The sequence below is a fragment of the Echinops telfairi genome, unplaced genomic scaffold (assembly GCF_000313985.2).
Source record: "Echinops telfairi isolate 266 unplaced genomic scaffold, ASM31398v2 ScPeMD7_36;HRSCAF=134, whole genome shotgun sequence".
Taxonomy (NCBI): Eukaryota; Metazoa; Chordata; class Mammalia; order Afrosoricida; family Tenrecidae; genus Echinops; species Echinops telfairi.
Genome location: NW_022103934.1, coordinates 3945959 through 3963230, shown reverse-complemented (window position 1 = coordinate 3963230; position 17272 = coordinate 3945959). Strand labels below are relative to the sequence as shown.

At 58.1% G+C, this 17272-nt stretch overlaps 2 protein-coding genes across 2 annotated transcripts in view; one reads left to right on the top strand and one right to left on the bottom strand.

The window, feature by feature from the left end:
- The window catches only part of ARHGEF18 (Rho/Rac guanine nucleotide exchange factor 18), a 36697-nt gene extending 34987 nt beyond the window's left edge, over window positions 1–1710 (top strand). The window contains exons 18-19 of the mRNA XM_045290313.1: window positions 1384–1497; window positions 1592–1710. Of these exons, the coding sequence (XP_045146248.1) occupies window positions 1384–1497; window positions 1592–1710 (233 nt within the window). The remainder of the gene's footprint in view (window positions 1–1383; window positions 1498–1591) is intronic.
- A 4130-nt stretch (window positions 1711–5840) lies between these two features.
- On the bottom strand, window positions 5841–13474 carry PEX11G (peroxisomal biogenesis factor 11 gamma). Its single transcript, XM_045290389.1, has 5 exons — window positions 13415–13474; window positions 11296–11484; window positions 8126–8304; window positions 6788–6850; window positions 5841–6304 (listed from the first exon to the last, which is right to left on the bottom strand). The coding sequence occupies exons 1-5, from the start codon at window positions 13472–13474 to the stop codon at window positions 6058–6060; spliced, it is 738 nt and encodes a 245-aa protein (XP_045146324.1). The 3' UTR covers window positions 5841–6057.
- Window positions 13475–17272: the final 3798 nt, after the last annotated feature.

Here is a 17272-nt window from a genome sequence, read left to right as displayed (position 1 = left end):
AGCTTTATATCAAGAAGCAATTATGTATCCAGTTCAAGTCTCTTAAGTCTGTTACTGGTCCATAAGCCCCGCTTCAGAATCACACAGTCACAAGCAATGATGCAGAATGCAGGAGATCACAGGCCGGTGGGTGCAGAGTCCTGTGGATCCAGTGGTGGTGGTAACATCGCAGGCTCTGGTGGTAACCAGAGTCAGCCAAGGCAGAGAGAGAGAGTGCGGGGTGGGGGGGCGGCGGCGGCATTTCCCAGGACCCTCCTTATGAGAAGGTCACAGCGACAGGAGGCACTCTCAGGCTGTGATCTGATTGACAGGTTGAATACCGCCCCTACACTTTTATATATCTTCAAGCTAACATAAAATTGCATCACTACCACATGTGCCACATGTTGAGAGGCTGTGTCATCAGACAGCATCAGCCGAGTCTGAATCTGAGAGGGCAGCTCACCGGCTGCCACTGAGTCCCTCCTGACTTCCCGGGACCTACAGGGCAGAGTAGAATGGTCCCATGGGTTTCACAGAAGCAGAGAGCCTGCCGCATCTTCCCCCTGAGGAGTGGCTGCTGGGTTCAAACCCCTGGCCTTTTGGTTAGCAGCCCAGCACTGAGCCACTGAGCCACCAGGGTTCCTTTGAAAGGGCACTTAGAATTAATGATGCCAAGGGAGCAGGCTGCATAGCCCACACAGGGGCCTTCCTGACACCTACAACCCACTTCCCATCTCACAGTCCGGGGTGGTGAGCAGTGTCCAGGGGCAGCAAGTCCCTGGGAGAGGGTCTCCTTGGAGCTGGCCCCAAGGCCCCCAGCAAGGGGCGGTGACCCACCACTCTGTCTTGCGCTGGCGGCCACTCCTATGCAACTTCTTTGGTGTCCCAGCTCCGCTCCCAGATCAAGGGTCTTGGGGTCCAGAGGACACGCTCCACTCCTGGCTCTATCATGTCTTGATAGTAGCACAATCACCCAGTTGTTTGCTGAGGCTGACAGGCTGGAGGTACCCTGCCTCCCCACATGCAGCTGCTCTCACTGGGTGGCATGGGCAATCCCGGGCTCATGTTTGGGCCGTAGGTTCGGGTCCTTCTTCAGCACTTGTTTGTAGACAGCATTGTCTACAACCCTTCCCTCTGGGATTTACCTTCATTGAGGTCCTGCAGGCCAGGCCTGGAGTGGGCCACACACCTGCAAGCTGTGCACCCACCCCACCCCCACCTCATTCCCCACCCCTTCTGCCCTCTTGCCCAGCCTCTGTTTCTTTCCTCCCCTGCCCCCTCTCAATCCTTAGCCTATACCCACCCTCGCCGTTTCTAGCCCCTTCCCTGGGTCTCAGCCCCTGCCTCCTACCACCAGCCTCTGCCAGCCTTCTGAGCCAGCTTCTTGTCGGCCTCTTTCAGGCTCCTTCGACCTGAAGCAGCCGCTGCTCCTTGGCAAACTGAAGGGGAAGGACGAGAGTTCTACGCGCTCCCGCCGCCCGCTGAGCCCCGGCCTGCTGGGCACGCCGCCCCCAGGTGAGGCCCGTGTGTGCCTGGGCCGTGTCTTCCCCCCCACTCCCCCCCACTCCGGTGCCCAGGGACTGCTCACAGCCCACCCGCCCTCTTTCAGAACCTGGCCTCCCGAGCCCCGCGCCCACAGACGTGTCACCACGGTCAAGTGGGAGCGCCTCGTCGCCGCCCGCACCTCCTGAGGACGAGTCTGGCAAGGAAGACGTCATTTTCTTCTAAGAGAGCGGCTCACGCCCTCCTGCCCCTCCTTGCCCCCCACTACAGGACAGCGTGCTCATCCAGTTGGGGGTCTGGGGGCCGGGGGTGGGGGCTTTCAGCACCTTTTTTTCCTGCTCAAAACAAACGTGTTTCCTGGAAGGTGTTGCCAGAGCCGAGTCAAGGAGGTGGAGCCAAGGAGGTTATCCAAGCCCTGGAAACCCCGGGGTGCTGGGGCGGGAGCCAAGCAGGCGCTGGCATTCAGGTGAGGGCTGGGGGGCCGAGCCCTTGCGCTGAGGGTCCGCCAAGGCCTCCCAGCCCTGCAGAGCCTGCACAGAGCGGCCCACTCCCTGGCAGCGCAGCGGCCAGAAGCACGAGGTGCTGGGTGGAGCTATGCTGAGTCGCCCACCGGGTGCTGACCTGGGGGAGTCACTCGGTGGGGTGCTGGAGGGGGCTGTGCCAGACAAACTCGAATTTGGGGGATGCAAGTCTCCAGCTTAGGCGGTCTCCCTGGCCAAGCTTTTTAGCAGACAACCCCTGTGGAAGTTGACTGATTCCACTGGGGGTCGCTGCATTGCCCACGGCCAGCCCCATCTGTGAACCAAGGTCCGTCGGTTCCAGACCCACGTGGGGAGCAGCCCTACGGTAGCAGCCGCGGCCAGCTTCCCACCGCTTCACAGACAGGGAACTGAAAATCGCTGTTCACAGCACGGCGTGGCATCCCCACGTTCCTCCTGGCCCCCAGAAAACCTCTCCGTCCTGCCCAGCGGAGCTCCCGACCCCCGACGCCCTTTCGCAGCGGCCCTTGCTATTTCGGGACCAAAGCACATCGGAGCACTTTTGAGTTGACCTGCATTCCTGTCCAGCCCTGGAGGCCGCATTCCAGACGAGCCCACGGTGTCGACCTGCAGGAAGGTCCCTGGCTCCCACAGCAGGGACACGGGCTCGAGCCCTTTCTCCCGCCATCCCAGGGAGACCCTTTCATCCAGTGTGACTCTCGTGTCAAGCCCCCTGCCGAGCAGACGCCCACGTGGCTGTGGAGTCTGCACTGGTTCGTCGTGACCTTGATCTTCATGCGCCAGCCATTGTCTTTCCCGTGGTGAGGGCAGCTTCCTGGCAATGGGACTTCAGCAATAAAGCGTGTGGGAGGAACTCAGCCTCTGGGCAAGGGTTCATTTTGAAGCCGGCTCCACCCACGTGGGAGCAGGGTGCTGGGGCTCCTGTAAGCCGGAGGAGGTCCGGCAGAGGGTCCTCAGCAGGAGGCCAGCCTGGGGCTTCTCAACAGCCCAGCAGAGCTCTGACCTTGCCACCATCACTGAGGACAGCCCTGTGTGGGAGTGGCTATACCCTTCCCTCCCTAATGACCTTGGGTGGATGGGGTACAGAGAGGCTGGGACCTCTGCCCACCCCAACACTGCTGCGTACCCTCAGCCAGCCTCAAAGGAGACTCCACAGAGGACAGGTATTGGTCCCATCTGGATGTCCCAGGGAGCTCATGACTGGACACCCCTGGGCCAGGTGGTGAGGTGGCTGCAGGCTCCCAGGAGCAGCAGCTTCCAGACCAGATGCAACTCCCCACCCCACCCCCATCCTCCACGGGCTCCCCTCCCTTCAGAACTGCCCAGGGCACTCAGATTTCAACCCTCATACAGTAGCTCCTCTTTCCCCTCTCCATTCCCAGTGGCCCCCAGACGCCCCACCCCGGTATCCAATCTGAGCCAGGTACATCCACCCACATCCATTCAGGGCGCTCAGCGGGGCGCCCATGAGGGTCTTGTGACCCATAGCTCCAAGTATTGGAGGCTGAGCCACTGCCCCCAAGGGGACCCTATGAGGGCAGGGTCCCTATGAGGGGTCCCTATGAGGACAAGGCCAGGGTGCCCCTGCAGCTGCTAGCGACTGTTCCCCACAGTGCCATGCTATGAAAGCATTGTGTTTGAGCCCCAGGCCAATACCAGCCACCAGGACCCCTTTTTCAATCCTCAGTAACCATGAGGGGTCACTTCAGGTCCTTTTACTTGCTTAGTGACTCAGTTTGCCGGGCTAGTGGGGGTGGGAGAAATGGCACATACACACACCCCCAAACCATGTGGTGTCCTCCTGTGACATTTCCCGGTGTAGAAACGGCTGCATTTCTTAACATTAGTTAGGTCGTGGCAGGGCAGGCTGGGTGCTAAACGTAATCCCTCGTGTGTTGGAACGAGAACACAAATGTACAAGCACGAGCGCACGCAAACCCAGGAAGAGGCAAGCAAGCCTACAAGGCCAGGAATGCCGAGGTGCCCTACTACAACAGCAAACCACAGCCAAGGTCACCCACACCGCCCCCAACCTGGACCACTCCGGGTGCTCCGCGGTTGTGAATCTTTCCCGGAGCAGAGCTTGGTCTTTCTCCTGCAGAACTAACTGCTGCAGTGGCCACTCCCTGAGCGAGGTCATGTGCTTAGAGCCCCGCACTGGTGGTGTGGGTGTTAGGGCAGCGCCATGGGGCCACCCCGCGCCCAGTCCAGGAACAAACCCGCCGGGCTCTGAACAGAGCTCGGTGGCGCCGCCGTGTGGAACCGAGTAGCACTGCCCCTGTAGGGTTTTCTTGACAGATCTTTAAGGAAGCCGTTTGCCAGGCCTTTCTTCCTCAGCACTTTTGGAGCAGGTCTGAACCGGCAACCTTTTGGTTAGGCAAGGGGCAAACCATGTGTGCCACCCAGAAGCCTCAGAACACAGAAGATACAGAAACACGACAGCTGGGGGAACCAGCCTGCCCGCCCCTGACCCCAACCCAGCCAATGCACCCTCTTTATGGAGGGCTGGGGTGGAAAGAAACCCTGGTTTCCCCCAAACAGTCATGGGGAGGTGGGACGGTCTGATGTATCACCCCAGTGCTGGCTGCAGAGACGACAGCAGAGGTTGTCAACAGGTTTCAGATCACCACCCAGCATCGCATCCAGCGGCTAAGTGAAGTCCAGTGGGGGCCAGGGGCCAGAGCAGATGAGCATGGTGCCGTCCCCCTGCCCCACCTCGGAGGTTCTGGGGTCTGACTCTCCCCCTGCTGCCCTGCCTCCTCCATCCCTCCCTGCCCCTTGGGTCAACCTACACCAGTGCTTCCCCTGGGGGTGCTAGCATAGCATGATGGAGGGGCTGAAAGAGCAGGTGCCTGTACTTACCCTGGATTGGGGGCTGGAGGCTTAAGTGTTTTCTTATTGCGAGGGGGAAGGGGGGGGCGCATCGGTTTGGGGTTTTGTGGTTTCCCGAAAAGTGGATGGTTGGCCAAGTAAGTGTGGGAACCCGTGGACCTAGACGTTTGGTGTAAGTACAGTCAAACACCCTTGGTCCCTTTTGGGGGTTCCAACTGCTAGTTGTGGCGGCCTTGGCACCCACTTTGGGTCCTGGCTGCTGTGCAGGGGCCCCAATCGAGCCACCTGTACTTCTAACCTGTTCTGCGGTTGACACCCAAAGAGATGGCTTCTGGGAGCCCATGCCTCAATCAAGGTGGGGCCCACTTTCTCCCCGCTCCCCTGCCCCCCCACACACACACACCTTCAGGACCCCAATTCCTGCCCCTGCTCAGGTGGAACCACATTCCTGAGCTCCCAGAGTGGGCTTGAGAACATCATGCTGGTGTTCGGCCTTGCTTGCTTAGTCCGGTGGGGCTACTGTGTGGCAGCGTGTAGCGGTGGCTCCCTTCTGGTTATTGCTGGGGGCGGGGTGGAGGGGGGGGCTGAGGATGGGCCTCTCCTGACACGGACACCTGCGTCTGTCTGCCTATCCCACGAACTCCATCAAGCTCGTAGAGTTTAAGTTGTTGTCTCCAACTGTCACTGGGGTCAAAGGCCCACAGATTGCACACTGTCCCCACATCACCACCCTTTCGATCCCAGCAGTCAGGGGCCACTACAGGAGAGGCTGAGGTGCAGTCGGGGGCTCAGGGAGAACACTGGCTCTGAGTGTATGTTGGAAGCTGGCCTCGGGATACCCTGGGTCATCCATCTTCCTGGTCTGACCCTGTCAGCCCTCCTGGTACATAAGCCATGGTCCTCTGGCAGTCTGTGCCCAGCCCCCGGGAAGGCCTGGAATCTGGCCAGGGCCAGCGGGCCTCAGCCGGGACCCAGGGGCCCAGCAGCAGTGGCAGAACGATGACCTCACACCTGAGCCAGCACCCCCATAGACCTCATTTATTCCTGGCCCAGGCTGGCCTTCCTCCCCCAGGTCCTGGAGGCTACCGCTGGACCCACGTTGGGGCTCAGCCCTGGCACCTGTCTTCCCGTTTCTCTGCACCACACTCTGCCGCCTGCTTCACCAGCTTCGGACTCAGTTCCTGGCCCTGATGAAGAGCCCGCCATGGTTCCAGCTGCGTCCCCGATTCCTGGGGCAGAGTCAGGGGCTGGTGGCTTCCGCCCGGTTGCTGGGGACCCTGACGGCCTGGTACACGCTGAGGATGGACGACACGGTGCCCAGGAGGCCCACGAGCCATGGCGGGAAGCGGCCGGCCCACAGCACGCCCGCCGGCAGCCAGTGCACAGCATTGGCCAGGTCGGCCAGGTTACTGAGCAGCGTGAGCAACTCAGAGCGCACCTGTGCCTCCAGGGCCCACCGGCTGCTCCCACTCCTCCGGAGGGGCCTCCTGCAGGAGCGAGGGGACATGCTCTTACCTCCGCCCCAAGGGACCATCCCGATCTAACACACCCCGAGGGAGCCCCCAGCATGAAATGGAGCGGGGATGGGAGGTGGCCAACCCACCCTTCAGTCTCCCAGTCCCCAGAGGTGAGCAGGGAAGCTGGGTGAGAGCCGGGGGCCCCTTACTGGTGAACCTCAGGTGGGACTGCCCAGACCCTGGGTCATCACCTCCTTGCCCGGGATGAGCAGGTGAAAATGTCCTAGGAAATTTCCTCCTCCCTGTGGGGCGTGGCTGAAACCTCCCTGACCCCCAGTCCTCAGTGTCCCTGCCTGTCAAAGGTAGTGCACCCGGGGCAGGGTGGGGAGGCTGGAAAGGTCTGTGACCAGCATCCATGCCTGATTCCAGGCATGTGGCAGGGATAGCAGCAGGGGCTCTGGAAGCTCCTGAGGACCCACAGGGTGCCCCACCCCACCCCCCCATACACCATACCCCGGGAAGGCGGCTGTCTGGCTCCTCAGCTGTCGCCGCAACTTCACGACCATCCGCAGGGACCTACAAACCAGAGAGCAGGGGCTGAGGGCCAGGACCATTGCTCCTGAGGACTGCCCAGTGCTGTCCTTGCCACCAGGGGCCTGCTCCCTCCCTGAGGGACTGGCTAGCAAGGACAGGAACAAGTTTCTTAGGACCAGAGGTCCAAGGGCAGCAGTCACATGCAAAGCTTCCTCCAGCTGCAGCTGCATGAACGTCCACAGCCCAGCGTGGGTGCTGGCCAGGGATCCATGCCAACCACCCAGGAAGGTCCACCCAGGCCCGCTGGAGACCTGGAACCTGCAGGGGAGGGTGGGGGGGGCTGCGAGAGCCAGGTGAGCCCACCGCCCCAAGAAGCTGCACAGGCCTGCTGTGCCGTGTGTGACCCTGGGCTGGTGGGCCAGCTGAGAACAATTCATCTACCCAGGGGAGATGGCCGGGAGGGCCATATGATGGGACCTCGGGAAGGGGGAGCGGGAGCCACTGGGGCCTTCAAGAAGCTCGTGGGAAGACAGGCTGAAGCCCCTCAAGAGGAGCATCAAAGCCTGGCCCAGGGACAAGTGGCCACAGACCCGGGGCACCCTCCCCCACAGGGCTCCCTTCTCAGAGCAGAGAGACCCTTACTGCCATCACACACAGGAACTTGGGGAGCTGCTTTCCTGTGTCCCCTGGGGCAGGGGACTCAGCACAAAGAAGCTGGCTGAGAGGTGGGCGTGGAGAAGCCCCCTGACTGTCGGCAGCTCAGGCAGGACTGGGGGCTGCTCTCCAGCCCCCAGAGTTGACTAACTCTACGGGAACAGAAAGCTTTGTCTTTCTCCCGAAGAGCGGCTAGTGGTTTCAAACTGCTGTCCACCATGTCACCACTGCTGGGTGGGCCCAGTGCCATCCCAGGGCCCTGATGAGAGGGAGGCAGGGGGGTCAGAGGAGGAGAGGGGACGATGGATGTGGAGGCTGGAGGGATGCTCTCAGAAGGCTAGGAAGGGGGAAGAGGGGGGGGGGCGGGCCTGGGCACAAGCCAAGGTCTAAAGGCGACCACTAGAAGCTGGAAAAGTATGGGACACAGATCCGCCCGGGAGCATCTGGGCGAGTCCAGCCCTGTGGGCAGCTTGCCTTGGGCCCAGTGAGACCCGGAGTGACATCAGGCCTCCAGAACCGGAAGGTGACCACCGTGCCCAGCCTGGGCCACAGGGTTCCTGACCACTTCACTACAGCAGCCCAGCAAAAGCTCATCTGGTGGAGTGCCAACATGAACAGGGGCAGAGAAGGGAGCCAGGCAGGCGACCCAGCATCCCCACTTACCTGGCAATGCCCAGGAGCAGGGAGAGGCCCCAGAACGCTGTGCTCAGCGCCCACCAGTGGGCAGCGTCCACATGGAGGATCTTGGCATCAGCGGCCCAGGCGACATGCTCGCAGGGGTAGTAGAGCTGGTCAGCCAGATTGCCCAGGACAGACAGACAGCGGACAAAGGTGTCCTCTTCCTGCAGGGCGGGAGCAGGTGCAGCTGGGCCCGAGCTCAGACGACCACAGCCACATCAGTGGCTGCGGCCGCACCAAACACCCACCTGCAACTAAGCCTGCAGTTGGAAAGTCCTGCAGGCCCCACGGTTCCTTCTCAGAGGCGGCCACTGTGGTCAGCTCCTTGGGTCTCCCTTAGCTTAGCATGGCCCCCACGCCCATCAAAGCAGGTAGGGGTGGAGGGCCAGCTGCCTGGGTGGGGCCTGGGCCCTGGGATGTTGTCCAGTTCCCAGAAGACCCCAGCACACAGTCTCAGCCTGAACCATCAGCTCTCCACCCTCTGCCCAGTGCCCCTGAGAGGAGTGGAGGCAGCTCCACAGAATCCCAAGCCCTGGCACTGCAGCTGGGTGCAGAGCCAGGCTGGCCTGACTCTCCCCAAGCCAAAAGGGGTCACTACACCCATGGTGCACACCAGCAGCACCCACTCCTCCCACCCACACTGCCCCCTTCTCTCTAGAAGCCCATGCCCACAGAGCTTGCAGCTGCTGCCCCTTCTGCCTCTGCCAGCAGTGGTCGGCACCTGTAACACCACCACCACCACCCCCATTTGGCATAAACTCTCTGGGGCACTCTGGCACATTTACACACTTCTCCCAGGACGGGGACCCAAACCCCAATATGTTCACTGCACCCGTTTCCTGTGACTGTGGGGTTCTCAGAAGGACCCTTCACAGAGATGGGGGTGTCTTCGGAGTGCATGGTGGGGTGTCCACCAGACCTGGAGGGGGAAGGGATGGACAGGGGTGAGGGGCTCAAAGGAAAGGCTAGTGGGTGGCCAGGGTGGGGCCACCTCTGAGGGTAGGGCATCAGGCTGGCTCTGGGGACCTTTCCTGTGTGTACTCGCCGGGTACAGGGCCAGCTGCATAGGAGGGACTGACCAGTGACTGCCCCCCCCCACCGACCCCCCCGCCCTCTGCACTCTGGCCCAGGCTGTTCCAGCCATGGCCCAGTGGCTGCTGTAATTGCCACGGTACACCAGGGCCCCCTGTTGGTTGCAGGGCAACAGATACAGGACACGATCAACAAACTGGCTTGAATGTGCCCCGGGGTGCCATGGAGGAAAGGCCTGGCAGCCTGTTTCTATAAAGATGACAGACATCAAGAGAGCCCTGTGAAAACACTCAGGGCCTGGGGGTTCAGGGCCACCATCTCAGAGGGCAAGAAGGCCAGCTGGCACCACACAGTCCTCAAAGACAAGTACCTTCTACCATGGCAAGTCCTAAAAGTCTGCGAGCACCCCATCTAAGGTGCGCCTCGTGGCCTCTGCCCATCTGGAGCACAGGTTGCAAAAACATTCAAGGTACGTGGAAATAGCAAGTCCAGTGGACTCACGGACCACCCGAGCATCGGTCTCCACCACCCTAGACCAGGAGAACTAGATGGTGGCCGGCGGCCACCACCAACTGCTCTGAAAGGGATCCCATGAGGAGGGCCTGGCTAGAGAGGGGGACATTGTGGCTCAGAGCGCAAAGGCATGAAGAAGGCCCAGCTCTCTGGCTGCACAGAGATAAGGGGGGAACTCCCCCCTCTCCCAAGACTAAGTAAGGTCTCTTAATCATCGTTCGAGTCTGAGACAGATCTCAGCCCCCTGGCTCAACAGGAAGAACGCCACCAGGGAGGCACACACGCCTTAGAACAGTCAACCATTGGAGATCAAAAGGGCAGCAGCCTTGGCCAGGGGCAAAGTGCAGAAGGCAGGAAGAGGTCAGGGAAGAGGAGGATGGGAAGTGCAAAAACCACGGGGAGGAAGTAGGCTACGTGAAGGGACACAGTGGGGATTGCACTCAGTGGAGTGAAGCAAAAGGGGTGCACGTAGTGGAGCGGAAAACTGATCTGCTGGGTCCACGATCCCCCAGCTCACAACGTGACGAAGAGAGAAATGAAGAAAACCCCGCAGAGCGGTTCTATTGCTCCATCCCATGGAGTTGCTACTGACAACGTGCTTTGCAGGCTGGGGGTGGGGGTGGGGGGTGTTACTGGGTGCCTTTGAATTGGTTCTGACTCCCCGCGACCTTAGGTACAACTGGCAGCACTGCTCAGCCCTGCGCCATCCTCACAAGTGTTAGGTTGGCGCCCACTGCTGCAGCCACCGTGCCAACCGATCTTCGGCACACTCCCCCTCTTGCTGCTCTTCTACCTGGCCAAGCACGATGTCTTCCTCCAGGGACTGGTCTCTTCTGACAGCCCATCCTGCGACGAAGCCTCACCTTCTTGCCTCCCTCCGAGGAGCACTCTGACCGGCCTGCTTCTGAGGCAGATGTGTTTGTGCTGTTAGCAGCCTGGGGTCCTTTCTATTTTCTTTTCCAGTGCCACAGGGCAAACGCATCAGACTTCCTTATTCAGTGTCCAGCGTTCACGTGCATGGGAGGCGACCCAAAATACCATGACTTGGGGCAGGTGCCCCTCAAAGCGACATCCTTGCTTTTCGACATTTTAAAGCCGTCTCGCGCAGATGTGCCCAGTGCAGCTCATGGTCTGATTGCTTGCCTGACGCTTCCATTGCTGGTGTAGTCACAAGAAGTCTCAAAATCCAAACTGAATTCACCGCCCTCCACTCGATCCTGACTCGGAGAGGCCTCACAGGAGAGGGGACAACGGCCCTGTGAGTTTCTGAGACTGTAACTTTACGGAAGTAGAAAGCCCCGTCTTTCTCCCGTGCAGCTGATGGTTTCCAACTGCCAGCCTTGCAGGCAGCAAGCCAATGTGTAACCACTACATCCAGAAATCTCAAGGAGATACCAACAAAAAATGGATTCCTTTAAGGAGGGAAGGGAGAGGGGCTGGTGGACCAGGGAAGAGGAGGGAATGTATAAATGCGTTTGCTTTTTTTTTTTTAAGATTAGAGAGCAGCTATCTGGTCATCTCAACAAAAAAAAAAGAAATACAAAAACAAACTAAGTTCATCAAACACTTCTGAGGCCTGTCCCCTCCACGGCCACAAGACCCCCTATTACCTCTGTCCCCAAGCCATACTGCTTTGTGTAGGCGAACATGGCCAGGTCGTCAAAGAGCCGCAGGACGGTCCTGCAGTGGCTGAGCTGGGTGGACAGTGCCAGCAGGCGGGTCCCCACATCTGACCTGGCCGGACCTTGTTCCACCAGGATCCCACCGACCAGCTGGCAGCAATACCCCAGCATTCGGATCTGCAGGAAACCAGAGACGGTCAGCAGGACTACAAGTTGGGTCACCCCAGGGCATCAAGCACACAGCAAATTCTCTCAGCCGAGAAGGCGCCTAACAGATGCGACAAAGGCGAGAAAAGGAAATCCCCAATTTCCACCTTCCGGCTCCTTCACCCAGCAAGCAGTAGGGTTAGACAGATGCCCATTTTCATCTGCATTGGTAGATCATGGTGTCCTGGGGTAGCTGAGCAGCCAGTCAACATGTTCAGCTGCAGCCTAAAACGTTGGAGGTTTGAGTCCACGCAGAGGCACTTCAGAAGAAAGGTCTGGTGGTTTGAAGATGCTATGGCGCACAGATCTACTCCAAAACCCACGGGTCACCAGGCGTCAGAAGTGCGTGACTCGATGACAACTATTCTTGTTAGCTAAAACCAAAGCCGGGCTGGAGGCTGGGGAGCAAGTGATCTGGCCTCGATCCAGCAAAAACAGTGAGAGGGGTTCCCTAAGTAGGTGGTTGGAGCATTGTAAGCTCGGTCAGGTTGACCACCGTTAGCTCTTTAATGATTTCATCTGTTTCCCAGAACTTGCTGCTTTCTTCTTGTCCTGTATCTTATTTTAAATGGGAATTCCTTCTCAGCCCTTTTGTCATGGAAAGACAATGCCACGAACATGCTCAACTTGGGGAGATTTGTTAACAGCCGAAAGGCGAATCACAGGCGTTTTTTGTAGGGATCTGAGTACTCGGACAGGATTCAGCTCAGCCGGGCTCCAACTTCCATGTAATTTCAATTCCACCTTGGGGCGCTCAGGGAACCACCCAAGTGTCCGAGTGGAAGGGATTTGGTTGATACCTTAACGTCTAGCACTGTTGCTGGGTGCCATCAAGTTGGTTCCAACCCATAGTGACCCTGGGCTACGGTGACCAGATTTTAATATTGGTAAAGCGGGACACCATTGATAAAACTCATCCTGGCGAAATAGCCACAGGACAGCCGAAAACTGTATACCCTAGCTTGTCGTGCACTCTTTCCAAAAATCAGGACTTTTTCAAAACGCCGCGGGACGCGGGAAAAGTTGTTAAAAATTGGGACTGTCCCGCCGAAAGCGGGACGTAGGCACAACAGACACTGTGCACAAGACTGCCCGGTCCTGCACCATCCTCACGGTGGTTCCTATGCTGGAGCCCATTGTAGCCACGGTGTCCACCCACCTCCTTGAGGGGCTTCCTCTTTCTCACTGCCCGTCTACTCTACCAAGCATGATGTTCTTCTCCTGGGACTGGTCTCTCGTGAAAACATATCCAAAGTAGGTAAGGTGCTGCAGCAAGGTGTGTAGGTGTTGTAGCACCCTAAGTCCCTAGGCGAGATTGTGGTGACACCCAGGGACCAACTACAGGGGCCTGGTCAGATTCTCCGGGTCCAAATGTGGGGGGTTGGTTGGTATGAAAATTGTCCAGCTATGGGGACCCAAGCAGTCAATGTGAGGGGTTTAAAAGCTACATCTCTAGGGGATTTGGTCGGCCCCCACGGTGGATGGATATGCCAACTATCCCGGTGTGGCACTGGTGGTTCCTGGACCTAGACTGACTAAAGCCGCCTAAATGTCCCACCATAAGAGACGTGGCTTGGGGGGCCCTGCGGCATCTGGGCCTGATCCTGAATGTCACCGCTGGGTGTGGCTCCTGTCCCACCGGCTGGGTGGGTGGAAACCACCCAACACTAGGGTGCAATCCAAGCTCCGCGTCAACAGGACCCCGACGATGGAGATTCTCCAGCGATCCCACCACTCTTAGGGGCCTCGGTTTCCCCACTCTGACTTTCGATTGAACTCTAAAACCTCTGCTCCCCGGCACTCCGCCGCGACTCTCGCAAAGCGGGTGTCAGCAAAGCAGGGTGCACAGCGGTCCGGGGTGTCCCCCCGCCGGCCCGAGCCCGACGGGACGCTGGCTCACCAGGCGGTCTCGGCCCCGGTACGACTCCAGCGCCGACGCCAGGCCGCTCACCGACGCCATGGCAACTCCGCCGTGACGTCACGCGGCGCGCCAGGGGGCGGGGCCAGGCCCCGGGAACGTTCCCAGGGCTCGCGCAGGCGCACGCGCTCAGCGCTCAGCGCAGGTGCGGCCGCGGCCCTCTGTTCCCGCGCTGGTGCTTTATCTGGGGCCGGGGATCCTCGGAGTTCGCTGCTGCCCCTTGGCCCGCACAAAAGTCTCCCATGCAAAAGCATCAACCTGATAGCCAGGATCCAAAGAGATTTTCTCTTTCCTTTTCCTGCTTGTTGGGATTTCCGACTTTTCCTGCTTTGAAAGTTTGCCGTAGCTCCAGTAACAGTCACTAGGTGTCTGCGCAGAGATTTGATTTTCACCGTGATACTGCCTCGGGGCTTTCGGGTTTTGTATAATGCCCGTGGATTATGTCTTCAAAAAGCCAACCGACTTTTAAAAGAAGTTAACACGGCCACTTTTCTTTCTTTTATATCGATTGCGGTGACATTCACAAAACAACATTCAACATTTAAAAATAGTTGAGTTAATGCTCAAAGGATTCTTGCATGGTGCAGTTTACACTGGACTACTTAGCCCTAAGGTTAGTGGTTTCATTAGAGCTTCGATTCTGAGAACTAGGTTTGTGGAAAGCTACCTGTTTACAGCGGAAGGCCTAAACCCATGCTTAATTCTCCTCCTAGATTCAGCCTCCATTAAACAGTTTTGCCCTCAGGCAGAGTGTGTTTGCAAGTGGATTACTGCCACTCCCCTAGCCAGTCCAGAGAGGGGCAGCCTATATAGCCTTTAGGGCACGGGTCCTCAAACTTTTTAAACAGGGGGCCAGTTCACTGTCCCTCAGGCCCGTTGGAGGGCCAGACTATAGTTTGAAAAAAAACTATGAGCAAATTCCTATGCACACTGCACATATCTTATTTTGAAATAAAAAACAAATGGGCAAAAACACCCGGCGGGCAGAATAAATGGCCTCCACGCCGCGGGCCCTAGTTTGAGGACACCTGCTTTAGGGCCTTACCTGGGTGTGCCTTTGTGAAATTTGGAGTTTTAGGGTTCAAAGAGGAGCCCTGGTAGTGTCATGGTTATGAATTGGGCTGCGATCCACAGGCCAGCAGTTCGAAACCACCAGCTGCTCTGCTGGAGAAAGACAGGGCTTTCTTCTCCCATACACAGTTATAGTCTTGGAAACAGGGGCAGTTCTGTTAGATCCCTCAGGGGAGAGATATACCTCGGTCCTTGGCTCCACACAAGAAAGAATTCACGCCAAAGCCTGGTTTGTGATCCAAGTGAGTTTGATGAGAGTTAGAAGAAGTTTCAGGCTTACACAGGCACCCACAGGGCCCCTCACCCCGTACAGCCTCCCTAGAAGCTGCTCTGAAAGTCACGCGGTCAGCTCCCGGCTCTTGCCTTTTCAATTATTCCGCGGGGAGGCATGGTGGACAACCCTGGTCGACCCCATTGGCTGAATTGAATTTACCTGGCCTACGTGGGTCAATTCAGGTGCAGCACCCACCCAGGTGTACCTCCCCTTCCTGGCCGGAAACCTGAACATGCGCAGTGTACCACTCCTTCAGGGGCTGGTAACTAGGACCTCTGAGCATGCGTAATGGACACCCCAGCCCCTAAACTAGACGACCTAACAGTTTTACCTGGTCCTCCAGGGTCACTCTGCATCGGCCTCGACTGGATGGCAGAGAGTTGAGTTTGAAAGTCCAAATGCTCATGAGTCATGTCCCGACTGTCCAGGTCAGAGGGCCCTCAATCAATCTGATAGCCTTTCCTGTCTCGATTAGTACACATATCCCACGCATGGTCCCTCTCCAGCTTCTGTCGGGCCCTCTGCAACTGTGATGCATCCACCTGCCGCCGGTCATGCTTTGGGGAGTTCCCCTTGGACTCTGTTCTATTTAAGTAGTGGGGTTTCTGTAAGTCCTTGGGCGCCGTGGTGGCCTCACCCTGATGGTTTCCCTCTTCCGGATACACCGTCTTTGTCCTGTTTAAAATTCCAAATTGTGTCTCTGTGGTTCAAATCCACCCGGTGGTGCCGCAGAAGGAAGGCCTGGTGGTTTGCTTCCTTCAAGAGGACCATCATGAAAACCGCACGTGAGTGCAGGCAGGCAAACAATCCCACACTAGCAAAAGGTCTGCGTTGACTCAGAGGCGAGGCCTCCGTTTGGGGGGAGCAGTGGTTTGTGTTAAGACACGCACCGTGTTGCACAGCAGCACCTGTTTCTAGCTCCGCAACATCGCCCCAAGAGCATCCCCAGTCTTTTGTCTCCTCCCCCTAGCCCTTGTTGTTCCCAGCTGTGGGGCTGGCTCTAGCAAGCCCGTGAACAATAAGACGAAGCGTTGCCCGGTCCTGTGCCATCCCCGTGACCGGTTATGAGTAGGACTGTTAGGACCCGTCGTGTTTTCACTGGCTGCTTTTGGGAAGTAGATCTCCAGGGATTTCTTCTGAGTTCCTCTAAGTCCGTCTGGAAGCTCCAGAGACCTACTGAGCAACCCCAGCAGTCCCCAGGCCTTCCCTGACAGACATGAAGTGCACAGACCAAGACTTGAACCTAGGTCTCCCCCGAATCCCCACGCTGGAAAATGAGACGACTACTACCAAACCACCTGCCAATGAATGCCCTAGAACGCAGGAAGGTCTTTTGCTAATTTATCTGGTCATTTGCCCATTTCTCTTCCACGGGGTGGGCTCCACCCGGGCAGGGATTTTGATCTTCATTGTGTCCCCACGGCCTGGCACGAAATAGGTTCCCAAGAGGTGCTGAGTGCCTGGGGTTCACCTCCCACCCCCAGCTCCCCTCTCGTGCCCCATGCTGTCCTGGGAGAGCTAGTCCACGCCTCTATGCTGACCTCTTCCACATCTGTCTTCAATATTGCTCTTGCCTGCCCACTGCTAGCTCCCAGCATGATCATGGGGGGCCCAGAGAGGGTAAGGGAGTTCTCCAAGGTTACAAAGGGTCCACCACCATCCTCTGTGTAGGGTCCAGGATCTCAGGACATCCTGGACTCTGGGACTCCCTGAAGCCATGTGGTCCTACAGCTGCTGCCCAAGGGACATCCCACCAGGCCCTTATGCTCAACAAAGCCCAGACTGGCCTCAGCATCATCCCCCAACTCTCTTCTTCTCTCAGAGTCTGAATCATCGGGGCAGCCCCACCACCTACCCCATCACCTAAGCACCGACCTCAACCCAGGCCCATCCTCCCCGCTCCTGGACTCTGGCCCCATGTTTGTCTCCTAGCACGGTATCACTGAGTCCCACAAATGATGTGGCTTCAAACACAGTCACCCCAGTTCTGCAGGCTGGGGTCCCACATGCAGGTGTCGGCAGGGCTGAGCTTCCTCCACGGATTCCAGGGGAGGAGCCGTCCAGGCCTCGTCCAGCTCCTGCTGGTCCCCACCCACCTTCGTCATTCCTTGGCTGGTCGATGCATCCCCCCCAAGGTCTACCTTCATCATCCCATGGCGTCTCCCTTGTGTGTGTCTCTGTCTTCACCTTATGTCTGTCTGTCTGACCTTCCTAGGGAGAACATCAGTCTCTGGATCTGGAGCCCACCCTAAGCCAGTATGATCTCACGTTACACATAACGAATGACGGGGGAAAGATCCTATTTCTTAATAAAGTCACACTGAGGTTCTAGGTAGACATGAATGTGGGAGGTCTGTTGGACCCGGAAAGGCACCCTGGTGATGCATTGGACTAGTAGCCACAAGGCCAGCAGTTCAAAACCACCAACGTACTTCTCTGAGAACCTAATGTGTGCCGGTTGTGCTGAGGGACCAGGGTAGAGTGGTGAGTCCGGA